This window comes from Neomonachus schauinslandi, chromosome 1, assembly GCF_002201575.2.
Source record: "Neomonachus schauinslandi chromosome 1, ASM220157v2, whole genome shotgun sequence".
Lineage (NCBI taxonomy): Eukaryota > Metazoa > Chordata > Mammalia > Carnivora > Phocidae > Neomonachus > Neomonachus schauinslandi.
In genome coordinates this window covers 47,423,557-47,444,023 of record NC_058403.1, presented here as the reverse complement: position 1 = coordinate 47,444,023, position 20,467 = coordinate 47,423,557, and the positions used below count along the sequence as shown (strand labels likewise).

Sequence of the window (20,467 nt, the reverse complement as noted above, 5' to 3'; positions counted from 1 at the left end):
AATGCTGACACTAAGCAGAGAAAAATGAATAAGAGGATGGTTTATGAATGTCAAGATGGGCAAATGTTATAGATGCCAGACACAGAGGATATAGGGGGGAATGATCCAGACTCTTCTGTATGAAAAAGTATAAAGTTTAGCTAGAAAACTCAGAAGAAAAATAGGCTTTTGATTTTCAGAGAAATTAATATTATTTTGAAAAGCAGTCATTTCCTTGCTGCTGTTGGAATTGAAGACACTTTTACACAAGTCTGGAGCCTGGGGGGTAGGGAATATCTATGCAGTGTGGTGAAAGGACACTAGGAGTCTGGAGACCTGGGTTCTAGACCCAGATCTGTTGCTGACTAATTGTGTGATCTCAGTCAATTTCCTTCCTAGGTCTGTTTTTTTGTTAATTATAAATAAGGAAGTTAAATAGAACACTTTAAGTCTAGTCAGTCTTTTATGTAGTCATTTACAAATAGTCAGGGAGGACCTACTGGGTCTGTACCAGGCACTAATCACAACCTTAAATTGTGTGATCCTTGAACCTGTTATGTTCACTTCTTTTTTTTTTAATTTTTAATTTTTTTTTAAAAGATTTTATTTATTTGACAGAGAGAGAGAGATCACAAGTAGGCAGAGGGAGAGGGAGAAGCAGGTTCCCCGCTGAGCAGAGAGCCTGATGCGGGACTCGATCCCAGGACCCTGGGATCATGACCTGAGCTGAAGGCAGACACTTAACTGAGCCACCCAGGCGCCCCTCTATGTTCACTTCTTTATTGAAGCTTCACTTGGTCAGCATGTATTATGCTACCTTTCCCCAGTCCTGCTGAATGTTCTGCCACAATTTGTTTTCAACACAGTGATTCTGTTTTTAGACTTTGTCACTTCTCATTACAGATGCCGGGTGGGTGAGAACTGGTGGTACCGAGGTGAACACTGTGAGGAGTTTGTGTCTGAGCCCTTGGTCATAGGCATCACCATTGCCTCCGTGGTTGGACTTGTCCTCATCTCTTCAGCTCTTGTCTTCTTCCTTGTCAGGACTCTTCAGGCTCATTATGTTAGGAGAGAAACAGAGAGGCCCATCAGGTAAATAAGAAAAATTGCTCTCTAATGGAATAAAATGTTCCTTTTACTCATTTATTTTGTACTTATTTTATGCGAAATATTGGATAAGGATCTGGGTGGAGGAGAGCTATAAAGTTGAATAAAAACATGGTCCCTGTCCTTAAAGGATGTCAGATTGGAAACAAACATAAGCAGCAGTCTGAATAAGATGAGTGGTAAATTTGTTTTGCCTGGGAAGAGAGTCTTAGAAGTTTTAATGATGGTTATAATATTTAGCTGGACACAAGAGTAGATGTTTGCTCTGGGGGTGGCTCATTGAGTGAGCATGGGCAAAGTCAGGGAGGCATCCATGAATCTCAATGGGCACACTAAAGGAATGGCATCGTTGAATGTGGTCAAAATGCTTGTTTTGTGATGGGGAATGGTTAGAAGTGTGATGGACATGAGGTGAGGCCCTTGTGTAAGGACCAGATCTGTTAATTTGTCCCTTTTGGCTCATTCCAATGGTAATTAGCCAGATTTCAATTTATTTATTTATTTTTTAAAAAAGATTTATTTATTTATTTGAGAGAGAGCGTGAGTGCACGCGTGTGTGACTGGGTAGAGGAGAAGAGGGAGAGAATCCTTAAACAGACTCCCCGCTGAGCACAGAGACCGCTATGGGGCTCCATCTCACCACCCATGAGATCATGACCTGAGCTGAAACCAAGGGTCAGAGACTCAAATGACTGAGCCATCCAGGTGCCCTGTAATTAGCCAGATTTTAAATCTGGGTAAGAATCTCACAAGAACTGAAATCTGGTTCTCTGTTTAGTAGCTTCATTAATGGGGGAAATAAAACCTGCTCAACTTAGTAGGCTAGGGATTCAAAGACTTTTTAGTTATTATGTGTTTGTGATCCCTGTTTGTACTCTGCTTTTGTGCTTCTAGAGTCTATAAGAGCTATGCTTCGGGTTCAGGTTACCTTCCCTCACCCTCTGGCGTGGCTAAGGAGTCACCTCTCCTAGGTCCTAGAGCACCCAGGACATACTTTCATCATTGTTCTTACACTTTTTATTGACTCTGACTTTGCATTAGAGTGTAATCTCATTCAGGGTTCCAACAAACTCTTCGTGTCATCAGCATCGAGGATAATCCTAGGCATGTAATCAATGCTCAGTAAATATTTGTAGATCTGAATTGAATTTCACCGAGGTCTCCCTATATATTTTCTATCAGATTCTCTGTGCGGTTACACAGTTACATACTGATTTTGATTTGCATACTCTGGGAATGATAGAGCCATATTCATTTAATGAAATACTATCTATTGACAGACATATTTCCCCATCAACATTTATTGATAATCATTGTAGGGCAAATAAAGATGAATGAGACATGAAACAGTAATTCCATAGTGTACTTGCCATGTAGTTGGGGAGATGATCATGATAACACCTGATCTGGATTTTTCATAGTCACCTTCCCACATTTGTATCCAGTCCACCTCTTTTTCTTGCCCAACAGAAATCTTGCTGCAGGTAAACAGTCTTCTAAGTAGTTGAGCATCTGAAGAACCTGAACCAACCATACTTTTTTTTTTTTTTTTGTGACTCCAGCAGGCAGCCCGACAGCCTTGCATCCATTGAAAATGCTATTAAATACAATCCTATGTATGAAAGCCATGTGGCCGGACGCAAGCAGCATGAGAAACCCTATCCTCAGCACCCCTTCTCTAGTTCTGCAGGTGGAGAGATGATTGGTGGTCTGAGCAGGGAAGAAATCAGGCAAATGTATGAGAACAGTGAGCTTTCCAGTGAGGTAGGAGACTTTGCTTTTTTTGTTGCTGCTCTGCTGCTGCTGGTGTGTGTGCGTGTGCACGCATGTGCGCGCGTGCGTGTGTGCGTGTGCACTCGTGTGTGTGCACGCATGTGCGTGTGCATGCACACATGCATGCATGTGCATGTACATGGGCTTCAAGAAAGGATGAAAAATATTTCATTATCAGTTTTTTTTCCTCATGATATCTCCCAGGCAATGTGGTACACAGAAGGTACATAATTCTGAGCTGTACCTCATTTTCCACCTAGTGGTTTCTTTTTCCATTATTAGCAAATGCTTTCTCTCTCCTCCCTCCCTTCCTTAGGAATATATGTCTGGGTTTTTCAGAGTGATTCCTGCAATATCCAAACCTCCCATTTCTCTGAAAAGGCCATTCTTTCCTATAGCTCTCCCCTGAATAGCCCAGAAGGTTTTTCTAATACAATGTATGGTCTCTTTTTCTTTTTTAAGGAAATTCAAGAAAGAATGAGAATATTGGAACTGTATGCCAGTGATCCTGAATTTGTAGCTTTTGTGAGAGAACATCAAATGTAAGCTTCTGCTACAGCCTCCTCCTCAGGTTCCTAACAGGGTGCCTTAGAGTAGAGGCACTAGCGTGAGTACATAATTCCTGTCCACATGACATGGGTTCTGGTGATAACCAATGTTTGTTGAGTTCTTTACAGTTCATATGCTTCCACACAGATTACTTCATTTATTCTTCATAATGGCTTTTTAAGTTGAATGTTTTGTATTTAAATTTTAAAAAAGATTTTATTGGTTTATTTGAGAGAGAGAGGGAGGCAGGGAGGGAGGGAGAGAGCGCACATGAGATGGGGGAGGAGCAGACGGAGAAGCAGACTCCCCGCTCAGCAGGGAACCCAATATGGGGCTCAATCCCAGGACCCCGGGATCATGACCTGAGCTGAAGGCAGATGCTTAACCGACTAAGCCACCCAGGCGCCCCTGTATATTTTATAAATGAGGAGAGGAAACCTCGGAGAGACGAAGGCACTTAAGACCACAATGATAGCAAATGGCAAAGAAGATTTAAAACTAAGACACTATCTGTTCTGGCCTAGAGATTCCTGGACTGTGCCATATTTTCTCTCTTTTACCACAGATACCACCTGTGATTAATGCTATACAATCTTTTTCATAGACAGTTCCTATGAAAAGCACTTGAGCCATAAATCCTCACATATTTTGATGTATCCTTCCATTTCCATCTTTGTAGACACTTGTCAGTATGCTTTGAATTACACAAATCTCATTAAGGTATATCTCTTGCCTTTATCAAGTTCATCTTACATTTCACTCTCTTTCCATTTGCTTTTCTCAGCATGCATTTTGGGCAAGTGTCTGTAACTATTTTTCTTTGTTCCCCAGAATCCATAACCAGACTTAGGTTACAAAAATAAACTATCTTGTAAAGAGATCATTATGGACATTAATTGAGTGTATTGGGTGAGATATAATTTGGCTTTGATATTTGGTCCTGCTGCCCTCATAAAGGTACTTCATCATGGATGGGTTCCACTGACACCAGATATCTTCACCTGGCTTTTAGAAGAGAAAAACCAGAGCAATTCATACATGCTTGCAGAAGAAATTGATGAAGGGTCATGATCACACATGGCTCTGATGGGAGCCACTGCCCCATTGCTCTGAATCCCTTTGTTCCGATAGGCAGCCCCTCACTCATGGTTCTTCTCTGATTAACTGGAACCTAAGGAAACTGAAGAAGATGATTTTTTTTTAAGATTTTATTTATTTATTTGACAGAGAGAGACACAGCGAGAGAGGGAACACAAGCAGGGGGAGTGGGAGAGGGAGAAGCAACTCTGTGCGGAGCAGGGAGCCTGACGCAGGGCTCGATCCCAGCACACTGGGATCATGACCTGAGCCGAAGGCAGATGCTTAACGACTGAGCCACCCAGGCGCCCCTGAAGAAGATGCTTTTTAAATTCCAAGTACATGGTGGAGACTCCTTTAAAAATCTCTGAACATCTGACTTGGTCCATGGGAGGTGCTGTCAACCTTGCTGAATGCTGTTAGAGCAGTAATACTGGGAGTCTGCCTTTTGAAGACCAGGTCTCCTACCCCTCCCTGCATCTCCAGCCAGCAGATGACCTGTGGCTTCATTTCAGTGTTATCCAATAGAAAGAACATGACTGATGTTTCCTAAGACTCTTTATAAGCCCCTTAGAGCCACCTGCTTGAATGTGTTCCCCGAATTAAAAATGCATTTCACCTAGACTAAGACATCCAAAGAAAGGATTCAGGAGAGCCTAATTAGGGACACACAGATTAACTACATGCTACAGTTCCTTATGGTAACTGCCATTGAAATATACAAAAAATAAAATAAATAAATAAATCCATGTAATAAAGAAGATTTAAATAAGAAGATCCAGTGAAACAAAAGAAAGTCCACACAGACACTTTAACCCTAAGAAGGATGTTCATTGAGGGAAGACAAAAGCATTGAAAAAATGTTAGGTATGCAGTCCATATGACATTTTCAGTTTCACTTAGTCTCAGCATTTTCATCTATGAGTAGCCCAAGAAAATGTTAGTAGGCTTGATTTAGAATTCATAAAAGCATGACATGGTCTTGACAGAGTGGAGTTTCTTTTCTTGTTTTTGTTTGTCTTGTTTGTTTTTTTAATTCAGCAAAGCACAGGACAGCTTCCCTGCAAAGAAAAATAGAAAGTGTTGGTGATCTTAGGAACATAGCTTGGTGATGTATTACAACAAAAGTGCATTTTAGGGCATCCTTGCCTTTTCCATTAATTCTTTTCTTTCTTTCTTTTTTTTTTTTTTCACGGAAGGGAAGAACTTTAATCAAAACTTGTATTTTGAAACTGACCAGAAGCCTAGAGAAGATGGAGATCACTTCCTACCTATGTCATATAATTAACCTGGATTATGAACTCTGTTGGAAGAAGAATTTTCACTTAAAAAATTAAGTTTGGGGACCAAATTTTTTTTCTAGCCTAAATTTCAGAATGTAGTAAGAGATGTGACAGTTTTTATACCTACAAAGACCAAAAGCTGTATTTAAAGAAACTGAAAACTGTATGAGTGCTGGAAAGTATTCTACAAGGAAAAAATGGCCTGGGAGTTCGGGCTGCATTTGCTGTCTGCTTCTGAGTCTCTGAAGGTGTGTCTGAGTAACTGTGGCTCAGGGTTCCCTGGAGGAAGATAAGGCGAGATTCTTACAGGAGGAGGCAGGTTTAGTAAGTGAATATTTTGTAGCATGTTTGTTATTGTTAGGTGGAATGAAGCCTTTGAAGTAGTTTTAATAGAGTTTGTAGTCAGACACTCATCTAAATAAAAAATATTGTTTTTTTGGCAATTAGACTGCTGAAGAAAAAACCACCCTTTTGCTGTAATATAGAGTCAGGCTTGTCATTTTTCTACCAGAGTTTTGAATTTCCTGAGCATGTGAATCAAGACCACATTTTTGTTAAGTATGTCAGTATCCTTTTTTTTTAGTTGTCAAGGACAATACATATGTATAATGTTTAATGGGTTCCCGTTAGACTGCAGATGAATTTAATCATGTGGACAGGGAGGGAGTGGGCACTGGGTCAAGACCCTGGCACTGAGAATATACTTTGCTGATTGGTGGGTGGACTGAGTCGAGCTAATGGGCTCCCTGACTCTTCGTCTGCTCTCTCATGTTGTCCTACGCAAGTCCTGGATCTTCTCTAGTTCCTCGTATATTAATTTGGAAAGCAGCACCAACTACCTCACATAGTGTAGGTTAGCTTGTTTACATTGCTTCTCCTTTATGTAGTAGCTCGTTTCTAAATTCATTCCTGCTTACATGAAACATGACAGGACTTTCATTGCAATTAAAAATTTTTAAAAATTATATAGGTAGGAAATGTCCACATATTATATAAATCTTAGTTGAAAATGGAAGTTTTCCTCTTTCTCTCTAGTATGTTTTCGAATGGGTAGCTTTGGAGGGGGCAAGGAGAGGGCCAAATAATCTTCACTTTTAATACCAAATTGCATATAAAAATAGCTTATTATTGATATAGTTATTTTATGTTAGATGTCTTCATGTTTGCCAAAGACAATCTTGAACATTTCGATTTCTTTCTGGCCAGATAGAACTAACCAGGATAGATTGACTATAAGAGAAAATACTTGCTTCACTTGTTTTTTTTTTTCTTAACTTGATGATTGCCGATGTCACTCATTATGGAGGCACCCAGAACTAAATCTCTGAGTAAATGGCACAGTAAAGCTATTGAAAGTCTAGAAGATATCCAGGTAGTTTGCAAAGTATGCATGGTATGTGTTTGTATGAAGGTTCCCATATCTCGGTATTTCTTTTCATTTCCTACTCACTTAATGGATTTTCTACAAGTTCAGCGTAGATACAAGCCACTGCTGGGACATTTTCTACTGGGCTCATTTAAAAGGAATTGATGATTATCTTTAAAACATTATAAATGTTAATGACATTTGCCACTACTAAATGTTTAATTTTATTTCTAAAACTTCCAAAGATTTCTGTTTAACTTTTTTCTGTTTTAAATTTTTTTCCTAAACTTATATGTGTTAAATGCAAAGATTTGTTTTTATCATACATTAACCCTAGAATGCAACCATTTGAATGTCTGCTTGCTGGCAGAGTTCTATCTAGATGGGCATAAAAGGAAACTGTGGACAAGTCACCACATGGAACAGTTAGGAGAAGCACAAATTAAAAGAGCTAAAGAAGGATCGTTGTTTTCCAGAAGCCAAGCAGTAAAGTGGGAATTTGAGAATTCTGACATGTCTCTGTCTCTGATTCCCTTTTATATGACCTTTTTGTGCAAGAACAAATCATTCAGCCCTACATGAATGTCTACTCCACACCTATTAAATAGAAGAATAAGGCAATTCCCACACTCTCAGGGAGAGACTTGGAGGCCTCAGTCCAGGAATAACGACTTTTGCCCTACTTTTATATAGCTGAACCACAGCGGGAAAGATCAGAGAATGCAGTTTCCACGGTGAAGATCCAGAGGGCTAAAGGAGCTATTGCTCTGATGGCAGAGGACACTGGAAGAGCTTCTTTTTAAAAGAACTTTCCCTGAGGCAATTTAATGGCATATTCATGTAAAAGTATAAGGGCTAAACTCTCCTTTAGGTTGTGTGATTATTGGAACATTCTCATTAACCTAGTAATAGAGTATTTAATAAAAATATCACCATATTTGAAAACAATTAAATGCAATTAGCACTAAAAGTGCATGGTGAATAACTCACACTTTTTTTTGGATTCAAAAAGTGCTTTGGAGCCTTGTACATATAGCCTTTATAACTGAGTGTACATACACATTACTGTTTTCATGGGTCTGGATGAAGGGGAATTTATTTGATAAATAAGACTCAGTTTCTACCATGGCAATGTTTTTTTTTTTCTTTTCTTTTTCTTTTTCTTTTTTTTATTATTATGTTATGTTAATCACCATACATTACATCATTAGTTTTTTTTTTTTTAAGATTTTATTTATTTATTCAAGACAGAGAGCATGAGAGGGAAGAGGGTCAGAGGGAGAAGCAGACTCCCCGCCGAGCAGGGAGCCCGATGCGGGACTCGATCCCGGGACTCCAGGATCATGACCTGAGCCGAAGGCAGTCGCCCAACCAACCGAGCCACCCAGGCGCCCCATCATTAGTTTTTGATGTAGTGTTCCATGATTAATTGTTTGCATATAACACCCAGTGCTCCATGCAATACGTGCCCTCTTTAATACCCATCACCAGGCTAACCCATCCCCCCACTCCCCTCCCCTCTAGAACCCTTAGTTTGTTTCTCAGAGTCCATAGTCTCTCGAGGTTCATCTCCCCCTCCGATTTCCCCCCCTTCATTCTTCCCCTCCTGCTATCTTCTTCTTCTTTTTTTTTTTTTAAACATATAATGTATTATTTATTTCAGAGGTACAGATCTGTGATTCACCAGTCTTGCACAATTCACAGCACTCACCATGGCAATATTTTAAGAGTATTTGTTCACATTTATGTGCCCTAAAGTCCCATTTACTACTTAATAAAATAAGTGTAGGTTTTACTTGGTTTTATTCCCACTTCTTTGTTTTTTCTTCTCCAGTATCTAGTTACTATGGGTTGGCGGCTCCCCCTATCTCTCCCCTTTGTTACCACATAGTGAATTATAATGTAGTTGAACAACCTGACTTAATAGTACTTCTTTTTTTTTAAAGATTTTATTTATTTATTTGACAGAGACACAGCAAGAGAGGGAACACAAGTAGGGGGAGTGAGAGAGGGAGAGCAGGGAGCCCAATGTGGGGCTCGATGTGGGGCTCGATCCCAGGACCCTGGGATCATGACCTGAGCCGGAGGCAGATGCTTAATGACTGAGCCACCCAGGTGCCCCAGTAGTACTTCTGACAAAAAGATGGAAACTTCACAAGTACTTTTTGTAGGCTTTAAAAATATGTTGGCTCAAAGGATACCTGATTTAGTTATGCTTGTTTTATAAGTTTGCCTTCCATTTCATGATTTTTAGGCAGCTGGTTTCATTGTATCATTTCCATGTTTTCAATAATGGATACTCTGACATCTGTCAGTCTGTGAATCGCATTTTTATTTTGAAATGGGAAGAAAAGGCAACATATTTATTCCGTAAGGAAATAGCTGATTTAGGAGAATAACTTATCTTTATTAAATGAGATGTTTTAACCAAGAAAAATATGGGTCAGTTTTTTTTTCTTTCTAAAATGTCTCTAACAATTCCCTGTAGGAATGGGTGGGACCAGCCTTCCTCATTTACAATCCAGCTGTGATGAATAATGGAGCATAGCTCATTCTATTCCCCAGCATGTAATAAATGCAGAAAAACAGTGTGAAAGGCACAATCCTCAAATCAATTGCGTTTTGTTACACAAAAGATCCTGGCTGGAGGAGGTAAGGTGGGAGGGTACCAGAAAGTAATTGATGATGTAAAGAATCTGCCTGGGAATTTTTTTGACTAATGCATTTTATAAAATCTTACGCTACTATGAATTAATAAGATGCAGGTTAAACCACCCTCCTCAGGGTAGTTAAACACAGATTAAAATGCTCCACTATGAAATTTACAGCTATAACCTAGATTAAATGATCCCTCATTCTGGCTTTTCTTTTTCTCACTTACATTTAATTATTTCTTTAGATAGTAAGGGTATAAATAGGAAAAAAGTAAACGTGGTATTAGAGAATAAAGGCATAATTATTTATGTGTCAGAATTATGGTGATTCTGAAGCGATTGTGTATATGCCATAATATATATTCAGTATGGGGTATGGATAATGAAAGATTCTTCTTTTTCATCTTATTTATAATATTTTACCTAAAGTATAGATCGGGTAAGTTCATGTTACTGTACTGCTTTCTTGAAATGCTCTAGTCTTAATCTTCGCTAATTAGAAATAAAAATGTAAAAATCTTTATATAAAAGTCTTTCTTTTCTCATGTATATAATTGTGCTATTTTTATTATTAATAAACTTCTCTTATTTTAGAGAGAGAGTGTGAGCAGGGGGAGGGCAAAGGGAGAGGGAGAGAGAGAGAATCTCAAGTAGACCCTGAGCTGAGCGTGGAGCCCTATGCGGGGCTCAATGCTGACCTGAGCCAAAACTGAGTCGGCACTTAACAAACAGCCACCTGGGCACCCCAATAAACTTCTCTTTTAAGAACCTCCCTACATTTTCTTTTGTCAGTTAGAAGAAAACATTGTAGATTGTAGCAACAGTTGTGTTGTAATTACCATTCAGAGATACGCACAATGTGAACATGGTGTGGAAATGAAAATCATTCTTCAATTAATCTTCATGTAGTGAGAATGTAGGGGAATGGAAGACAAATTTAGAGCCCAATTTTTGCCTTACATTTTATTGATAGTTAATGATGCTCAGTCATTATTTGGCCTCTCTTGAACTCTACTCTTTTAAACTCTTAGAAGTTTTCATTTTTTCCTCATTTGCTTAAGGCAGGGATGGAAAGAAAACTGATGGAGTTAGTTAAAGAAAGATTGGTAGGGGATGGTAGCTAGCACCAGCTGTTCTGTAACTGGAGAAGGAATTGGTGATCTGTCTAAAAAGAACAGATAACACATAAATATGGTATTAGCAGTCTAAAGCAATCCTGCATGGGAAAGGCAGAAGGAAAATCAGCTACCACCTACCTAAGCATCAGCATCAGAAACCTCAATTTTCACTCTCTTTCCTTCCTACATTTGCATCTTGGCTTTCTGGCAGTAGGGCATGAGGAAATCCTAAATCAATCTTAGAAAGAGGAAGATGGTCTTAATTTGATTCCAAAGACTGTATTATAAAAACACAAACAGGGAGAAATGTGTCTAATAAAATTGCCTGTTAACTGATTAATTAGTGACCTCGTTTTAATTACTAATTAGGAGAAACAGTGAGTAATAACCCTATTTTTAGTAAGTCTGGTCAGGGTAAGCGCTAGTTACTGTTAGCTCTTGCCCTCACGATACTGGTCAGCTCTCTAGGTCCTTCAGTATATGTCCCATCTGAGCTAGTTCTTGATGGGCTGTGTTCCATGAACTAAACTAATTATCTTCTCACCAACACACACACATATTTTGTGTCCCCCCCTTTTAAAAAAAAGATTTATTTATTTTAGAGAGAGAGAGTGCACGTGTGTGAGTGCATGAGTGGGGGGAGGGGTGGGGGAGAAGGAGAATCTCAAGCAGACTCTTCACTGAGTGCGGATCCTGACACAGGGTTCAATCTCATGACCCTGAGATTCTGACCTGAGCTGAAAGCAAAAGTTGGATACTCAACTGACTGAGCCACCCAGGTGTCCCATGTCTCGCACCCCCAACCCTCCCTCGCTTTTTTGGTGCAAATAAATCTCTGCTAAGGTGACAAAAGCTGTTAAGGAATCATGATTTTTTTTTTAAGACTTTATTTATTTGAGAGAGAGCATGCACGTGGGGAGGGGCAGAGGGAAAGGGATAAAGAATTTGAAGCAGGCTCCACACTGAGTGCAGAGCCCTATGTGGGGCTCAATCCCAGGACCCAGAGATCATGACCTGAGCCAAAACCAAGAGTTGGACGCTTAACTGACTGAGCCACCCAGGCACCCCAAGGAATCATGGTTTTCTAAGTAACACCTAAATGGTATGTGGGCTTTCTGGATATAAATCATTTTTCCAAGTGAATAACTGTCACTGTCAATATTGCACACACCATGGTAGGTTTGGGGAAGAATATGCATATTTTCAGCAGGCTGACCTTTGAAAGAGTCTCAGAAAACTGACAAAAACTTCTTTCGTGCCCTTTTCTGTACCATGTACATGCTTTCATTCCATTATTCACCAACAGTTTTATATTTTTTTTAAATTTGTGTCACTGACTTTCCACTAAACTGAGTTCTTTGATGTTAGAGTCATGTCTTCCTAATTTGTTATTCATGAAACCAAAGAATGGTTTGTCTACTCTAGACAGAGTTTGTCTACAGTAATTATTAATTCAGTTGGCTTGAGATAATGGGCCATATGGAGATACCTATTTATGACTAGCAAGCAAAGGATTAATTTGTATTTTGAGAACAAATTAGGTGGACCTATGAGTGGTTTACAAACTGTTTGGAAAGAAATGATTTACAGAAATTTTAAAATAACCATACATGTGTCAAGAGATCAGCTTCATGCATTTATATCTATCTTATTCTATCGAATTATTCACAGATCATAAAGTAGAAAGCATTTTACAAAAACTTATCAATGTATGGACTGTTACATCCATATGTAGTAACATATCAGGGTTTCTCAACCACAGACTCAAGCAGGAAGCCGGGATGAAGAGGAAGAGTGTGAGGAAATGTGCTAGGATAGTAGATATAAGCTTCCCGTGTATGGCTGGTGAAGGAGCGAAGATTGGGGAGCTTGTAGAGACAGGTAGGTTTGTAGGAACAAAAATTTGACTTTACTTTCTGTTGATAGAGTTGGGAGCATAATGCATATAGAAGGCATTGTTTAATCTTAAAATACAGGTTTTTTTAAAAAATGGTTTTATTTCTTGTTTATTTCTTTATTGCATAGGGCGGAATAAAATAAAGGCACTAGAGAGCAAGATGTGGCTCAGTTCTTTCTTCATTTTTTTTATTAGCATATAATGTATTATTTGTTTCAGGGGTACAAGTCTGTGATTCATTATACCATTCACAGCGCTCACCATAGCACATACCCTGCCCAGTGTCCATCACCCAGCCACCCATCCCTCCCACCCCCCTCCACTCCAGCAACCCTCAGTTTGTTTCCTGAGATTAAGAGTCTCTTATGATTTGTCTCCCTCTGGTTTCATCTTGTTTCATTTTTCCTTCCCTTCCCCTATGATCCTCTGTCTTGTTTCTCAAATTCTTCATATCAGTGAGATCATATGATACTTGTCTTTCTCTTTTTGACTTATTTCGCTTAGCACAATACCCTCTAGTTCTATCCACGTCGTTGCAGATGGCAAGATTTCATTTTTTTGATGGCTGCATAATATTCCATTGTATATATACACCACATCTTCTTTATCCTTTCATCTGTTGATGGACATCTAGGCTCTTTCCATAATTTGGCTATTGTGGACATTGCTGCTTCTTCCCTTTCTTCAAACAAACCACCACCAACAAAACACTACCAGAGAGAGGGATAAGTAATTGGTTAAACCTGTCAGTTTTATTTATGTTCTTGTAATGATATCTTTTGAAAGTTAGTGATGCTGTGCCTTCAAAATTGATCATGTTTATCCTGCACATAGCAGCAATCGATTTTGTTATTTCCTCTCAGGTTCCCAGTGTTTACCAAAGGGGAAATTTGTAACTAAATCCTAGCAGAGTGGCTCCAAAGGAAAAGCCCTGAAGAGGAAAGGCTTCATGCCAGATTCCTCCAGGTCATATTTCCCATATATAATAAAAGTTCTTGGAAGCATCTATTTGGCTCCATGCTCCTAAGAGGGTGGGTATTAGTTTTGCTCAGTCAGATAATTGGCAAATACTCAACAAGGTTGATATTCCTGCTTATATGATATCATCAAAGGTTTGTGTGGTACCAAAGTAAATGTTAAATATTTTATTTCCTATAATGAATGAGGGAAACACATTTATGATTCAGATTTTAAATTGCTAGTGCTCTGAAGTCACAGAAAATAAAACAGATTCAAAATTTTTTATAGTTTGAGGAAAAATTAAATTATAATTATTTGAAAAAACAGGTATGGGTTTAATTTCTAATTGATTTTTAGCAATTAGTAGTTATGATGCCCCTTTCCCTGCCTTTTTAAAAATTTTACCATGGGTACCATTTTTCCACTTAAAAACTTTTTATACAGAAAACTTTTGTGAAATTTCTTTTCCTCAAAGCATCTGTACTTTTAGCTAACTTAATACCTCATTTACTATAAATGAGAGAAGGCTGATAATCTAAATTAAAGAAAAAATTTGTGCTTATCATTTCTTTTTTTTATACTGTTTGGATTTGGAATGCCACAGATATAATAAGCATCTAGATCACATTCTACCATTTAGTGATAATTTCATTTTAGATGAATAATCAATCAGTAATTCATGTTGCAGTCTCTGCTGGGAAAATGGATTTAATGGTCTGTTTCCAGAGCAGATAATACTCTTCAAAGTATCTACATAAGGAGAGTGTGAGGTTGGAATTGCACCTTTAAGATGCTCGTATTTCTTTTAAAAATGTAAATGCAAAGAGAACTTATTTCTAGAGAGATTTATTTTCCTTATGAAGTGCTCTCCATGACAGTAGTGTAATGATCTCTCTTCCTCATAAAAGAAAGCTGTAAAACACATGTTGAGGGTTGGAAATACCTTCTGTTCAATACTGTCAGCCAGGGAAAATTTTCCATTGCTTCACTTTTTCTTATTTTACTTTCAGATTTGCCAGTGATGTTTCAAAATCAGCATTTAACTTGGAATTGCAAAGCTGAAAGCTTAAATGAACTTTCCATTAATGAACAGGTTTAGACATTATTCTATTTTGAGGATCATCTTAAATTAATTTTGACTTAAAAATATAAAATTGATATTTTGGAGAGGTCTATAAAATCAGGTGTTCTTCTCAGTTTTATAAAACCAATATGGAGAGAATAGGAATCTGGTAATGTTAGTGAACATGTTATAAACACACTGGCTTTACCAGAACTTCTTCAGGGCCCAGGTGGGAGCCACATTGATTGATGGTATTTAATCATTTCTTCTTGTCCCTGGCCTGTGATACACTATGCTGCCCTCATCTACACATTTACATCAGGACCTCACAGTGACCATCACTTGGGATGGCTCAGCAGTGTACCAAGGGATGCCCAGATCCCTGCTGTCTATTCCAGAACTTACTGGAGAAAGATGAGAGTTACATGGCAACCTCCAGAGATAAATATGTTGTCTTACAATTCAGTTACTTCAGAGTTTCCATCTAATTGTCTTAAAAACCTTTTGTCACTAATGCTGTTTAATTTAGAACAGATGATTGGGTTAAATTATTACCTAAAATGTTCACTGTTGAGGCCATCTTTTATTGCTGAGTTATGGGAATTGAAACATAATGTGTTTTTTTTTGTTTTGTTTTTTTGCTTTTTTTTTAGGGGGGGTGGGGCAGAGGGAGAGGGAGAGAGAAAATCTTAAGCAGGTTCCATGCCTAGCGTGGAGCCCAGTGTGGGACTTGATCTTACAACCCTGAGATCATGACCTGAGCCAAAATCAACAGTTGGACTCTTAACCAACTGAGCCACCCAAGTGCCCCTGAAACATAATGTTTTTAACCTCTCAACTTTTATATTGAATAAAGGGGCGATGAAATTGCCATTCCCAGGTTATAAAACTAACCTTGGAAGCAGAAAAGGAAGTAAAATACCTTGAGAACTTCCCCATTTGAAGTTTCTTTTTATTATCTAGAAGACTGGAAAAATGCAGTAATTCTAGCCAACAGAGGTGGTCACGAAACTTGATTTTCCAATATTATTCTGTTTGCCAAAATTTAGACCATGTACAGAGCTCACAAGCCACCCAGGTCTGAAAACCTAACTCTCATCTCCGCCACCAATGAGGAGGGAGATACTTTTGTGTGGATGGGCACATGTAATGTCTCCTCCTCGCCCTTCCTCTTAATGTGATTTCTTGTCCCTCTTCATGTTTTGAGTTGCTGATGGCTTCTAGTTATGGCATTCTCTCCTTCCTTGGCCACAGTGATCTATGTGTACTCATGGTTACTATGTGAGCTCAGTGTCTGTACTCCACACTCATCACCTTCACAGAGAACTTGTGTCCGAGGCTAGACTACACAGTGCCAAGTGGATGGGAGAGCATGTTGGGCTGAGTGGCTGAAAACAGAGACTGAAAGTGCAGTCTGTTGTTAAAGTAGCTAGTAGAGGTGTGGCAGGTGAATAATAGGACATTTCCCCCAGCCCTGAGACTAGTCACTCTTGTTCAGTTGAACACTAAATAAAATCAGCTGGTCTACATGTAAATATTGTCACCAAATATACATTCCTAAAGGAATACGTTTTTTATTTTTATTTATTTATTTTTTAAAGATTTTATTTATTTGTCAGAGAGAAAGAGACAGAGAGCACAAGCAGGGAAAGCAACAGAGGGAGAAGCAGGCTTCCCGCTGAGCAGGGAGCCCGACGTGGGGCTCGATCCCAGGACCGTGGGATCATGACCTGAGCTGAAGGCAGATGCTTAACCGACTGAGCCACCCAGGCATCCCGGAATAAGTTTTTGTTTTTTTTTTTTAAATGAAGATATGTTGTTCTCTTTCATATGCCTCTCTTTGGTCTGCTACTAGTTTGGGTATCCTTTGTGATTCTGGAATTATTGAGAAAGATGCAACTCTCATTTAGCCATGGTCAAATTTTATAGCTTTCTAACAGATAGGTAGGTTTTTTTCTACTCATATAATCTGGGTTTGGAGCATGCAAAATAACTTCCATATTTGGCTAATCAAAACATAAATGTAAATTTGGGTGAATTTGCTTTGTGAAAAGTCACCTGATTGAGGATTATCAAGTGTCTTATCTTATTCATTCCTGGGGGTGCTTTTCTAAGTCTCTAAATACCTTTTCTCCAGAGAGTTTTAGAATGATGCAGAGCGGAAAATAAACACTGGAATAATTTATAAACACTGGCTAAATAGGGAAAGCAGGCTATGATAAACACATACTTTAAAAATTTCTGGCCAATATTTGACCTAGGCATCCCCAAAGGAGTTCAAATCATAGTTGATTGCCGGATTCTGGTAACCAGGGGTTGGGGACTTGGGCAAAGAAAGGTTGGCAGGATCAGGGACATGGTTTTCAGTCAGCCATGCTGGTCAGAATCTGAGACACACGTGGTGGTGATGGTGGTGGGGAGGGGGTGGCAGAGGGTCCAGAAAGGCTAATAACTGAGGCATAGATAATGGTTTCAAAATCGGTATGGGCCAAGATTAGCATCAAGACAGGCAAACCAAAGGCAGTTCTTTCTAAAGTCAAGTTAACGAGAGCCAGAAGCAGCTGCAAAATGCAGAAGTTCAACACAGGTGCTCTGAGGTCCAAGTCAGGGTCCAGGTTGGAAGAGTCCATAGCAGATGAAAGAAAAAGACATCAATGAACAAAGGAACACTAGAGCAAGGGTAGCTGCCATGTGAAGAAATTTCCTGTCCCTGCTTTTGGGTTTAAATGGCTCCTGAGAGACAAGAATTTTTCCCTTGGTGCTGCCTGGGCTCTGCCACAGAAGCAGGCATTGGAAGAGCCTGGCTGAGGCTGGGAGGTGGGGGCAAGGAGCAGGAGTGTGAAAATGACAATGAAAATCAAGGGCGCCTGATTTCCCAGGGGTAGCCCTGTGGTGCTGGCCGCTGAGTTACTTGGCTATTCTGAATTGTCAGTTCTGAAATTTACAGAAGGCCATATTGATTTAGTCTAAGCGTAATTCTTTTTGTAAATTAGTCTAAATGAAAATCCTACCAAATGCAGCCTTTAAAATATAATGGAAAACATCCCATGTATGCACATAATTCTGCCTTACAGCATAACTTCTGGGCATAGTATTGAAAAGTAAACATAAATCAACATCTAATCAATGGCATAAAAAGCAAACTGCCAATGCATCTTGTTACTCTTTTTAAAAAGACTGATCCATTTATGTTAACAGGTATGATATCTGTTGGTATTTATTTGTTTTACAAACTTATTCCTGGCTTTACTCTTGAATGCCTGTTGTTGCTTGTTCCTATTGAATGCCGGTCTCAAAGCAATGCAGTTGCTTATTTTCAGTTCTCATTTGGTAATGAGACATCTCTATTCCCTACTAATTGTGAATACCTAATTTTTTAAAAGATTTTATTTATTTTATTTGAGAGAGACAGAACATAAGAGGGGGGAAAGGGACAGAGGGAGAAGCAGGCTGCCCCCTGAGCAGGGAGCCCGATGCAGGGCTTGATCCCAGGACTCTGGGATCATGCCCTGAGCCAAAGGCAGCCGCTTAACTACTGAGCCACCCAGGTGCCCCATGAATACCTTATTTTTAAAGTACCATTTACTGAGTGTCTTTGGGCTAATTGCTTTATATACAGTATTTCTTTGCATTATTTTTATATCTGCCTTCAGCAATGTTTCCAACCTGTTCATAGTGTTAAATTAGTTTGTATTAAAGCTATTCAATATTATGGGACCTCACAAACAGCCATTTAGACACAAAATTTAACATGACTGATTGAAGCAAAAAAAAAAAAAAAAGATGCCAGGTTTTTGAGTTCCCCCTTTTTAGGGACATCACCCAATTAATGGTGCAACATTAATGTTGAACCCAAAGGAAGGGCCGAGAAAGTGTATTTTTCCTTCTTTAAGATAATTTTTTAAAATATAGAGTAATAGGGGCGCCTGGATGGTTCATTCAGTTGGGCGTCTGTCTTTGGCTCAGGCTGGGATTGAACCTGCTTTGGGCTCCCTGCCCAGTGGGGAGTCTGCTTCTCCCTCCCCCTGCTCTCGCGCTCTCTCTCTCTTCCCCCCTCAAATAAATAAAATCATTAAAAAATATAGAGAGTAAAAAATCTTCATTTGAAGAGAATTTTGAAAAATATGGAAAAGTGTAAAGAAAACAAATCATCCATGGTTTCCCTCCAGAGATAGCTGTTATTATTTTGATGTCTTTCCTGCTAGTCTTCTTTCCTCTTTTAACCTAATATTGTACAAAGAACACTTTCATTAAAAATTCTTTAATCACATATCAGAAACATTCTACTATGTGGATCAGAGGAAGCAAGCTGGTAGTGTGTGGGCCAAGTCTGTTTGGCCTTTGCAATATTAACAAATATTTGAATTAGTTGACAAAATATTTAGTATCAGGATATTTCCCATCACCTAGCCCATTTCCCTTGTCTGGGTGACCTATTTGGCCACTTTCAGCACATGCTTTGAGAGTTCTGGGATGGCTCTACCAAAAGTTATGTTAGCCATTCACATATTGTGATTTATTTTAGATTATTTCTGTTTTTTAAAATTGCCAGAATGACTAATGGAAGGAATATCATTGTATTTTCTGAATTTCTGAATATTTCCTTAAGAAAGATTTGTAAATTTATTTATTTGATTGACGTTTCAAGTTTTTTCTTATGTTTTCTTGGCAATCAAGTCATAGAACCGTCTTTCCATTTGGCCAGTCTGCTCATCGTATCTGCAAAGCAGGTTCTTGGACTGACTGCAAGGGTGTTAACCAGACCAGGCCTCCTGCTGGCCTGGCATGGAGGGGCTGTCAGCAGCCAGCATGAGAGCATGTCCAGGCCTGACTTTCCGCTCACTCCTTTTGCAAAGACTTTGGCACAAGTGAATTTGGCCAGGATATCTTTTAATTTATTATTTTAAAAATCAAAGGTGAGTTAGTACAAGTTAATTTTATGATATTTGGTCACTTTTTACTTGACTATAAGATTACTATTAAAAAGTGAATTTTTACTGTCATTCTTTAAAAATATTCTTAATTTTTTATTCTGAGTTATAAACTTTTGGGTGTTGTTTCAGTTTATCACTATACTGCAATGCTTAGAAAAATACTTATTTGATAAAAGTTTTCTATTGAGACTTTTAGCACCTTGTTGTGGGAAAGTCAAAGATGCATGAAGTATCTTTCTCCTGTAATTTAGTTGGGAAGACAGGACTCCAACATAAAGAATATAATCAAGTACTGGACTGGATGGAGCAGGTTATTTCTAGTACTCAGGAGAGTCAGAGGAAGAGAGAATTCATTGTGGAGTCAATAGGCTGAGCCAAGACAGTTAGTCCTAGATTGAATTTAGGTTCTAGCAGACATTACAGTGAGTTGGGTGAAAGTAGCTGCAGCACGAGAGGAGACTGGCCTACCAGGGGAGAGCATTCAGACTGGGAAGCGGTGGGGATACATTTAGATGGGTAGGAGGTGCTGTGGCTGTAAGTTACAGACCACCAGACAGAGCATGGTAAACTTACTCTGATAGACCATAGGAAGCCCTTAGAAGTAAGGAACCTACTGATAGCAGCCCTTGGGGGACTTTGTTTTTCTTTCCTGGTGCTGTGTTATACAGGCACATTATTGTGCTTCACTTTATTGGGGTTTTCAGATA

General features: G+C 38.9%; 1 protein-coding gene across 1 annotated transcript in view; it reads left to right on the top strand.

The window, feature by feature from the left end:
* Positions 1–20,467, top strand: part of IMPG2 (interphotoreceptor matrix proteoglycan 2) — a 164,628-nt gene that overhangs the window by 72,852 nt on the left and 71,309 nt on the right. Inside the window, exons 16-18 of the mRNA XM_044919217.1 lie at positions 883–1,065; positions 2,634–2,850; positions 3,322–3,401. Of these exons, the coding sequence (XP_044775152.1) occupies positions 883–1,065; positions 2,634–2,850; positions 3,322–3,401 (480 nt within the window). The remainder of the gene's footprint in view (positions 1–882; positions 1,066–2,633; positions 2,851–3,321; positions 3,402–20,467) is intronic.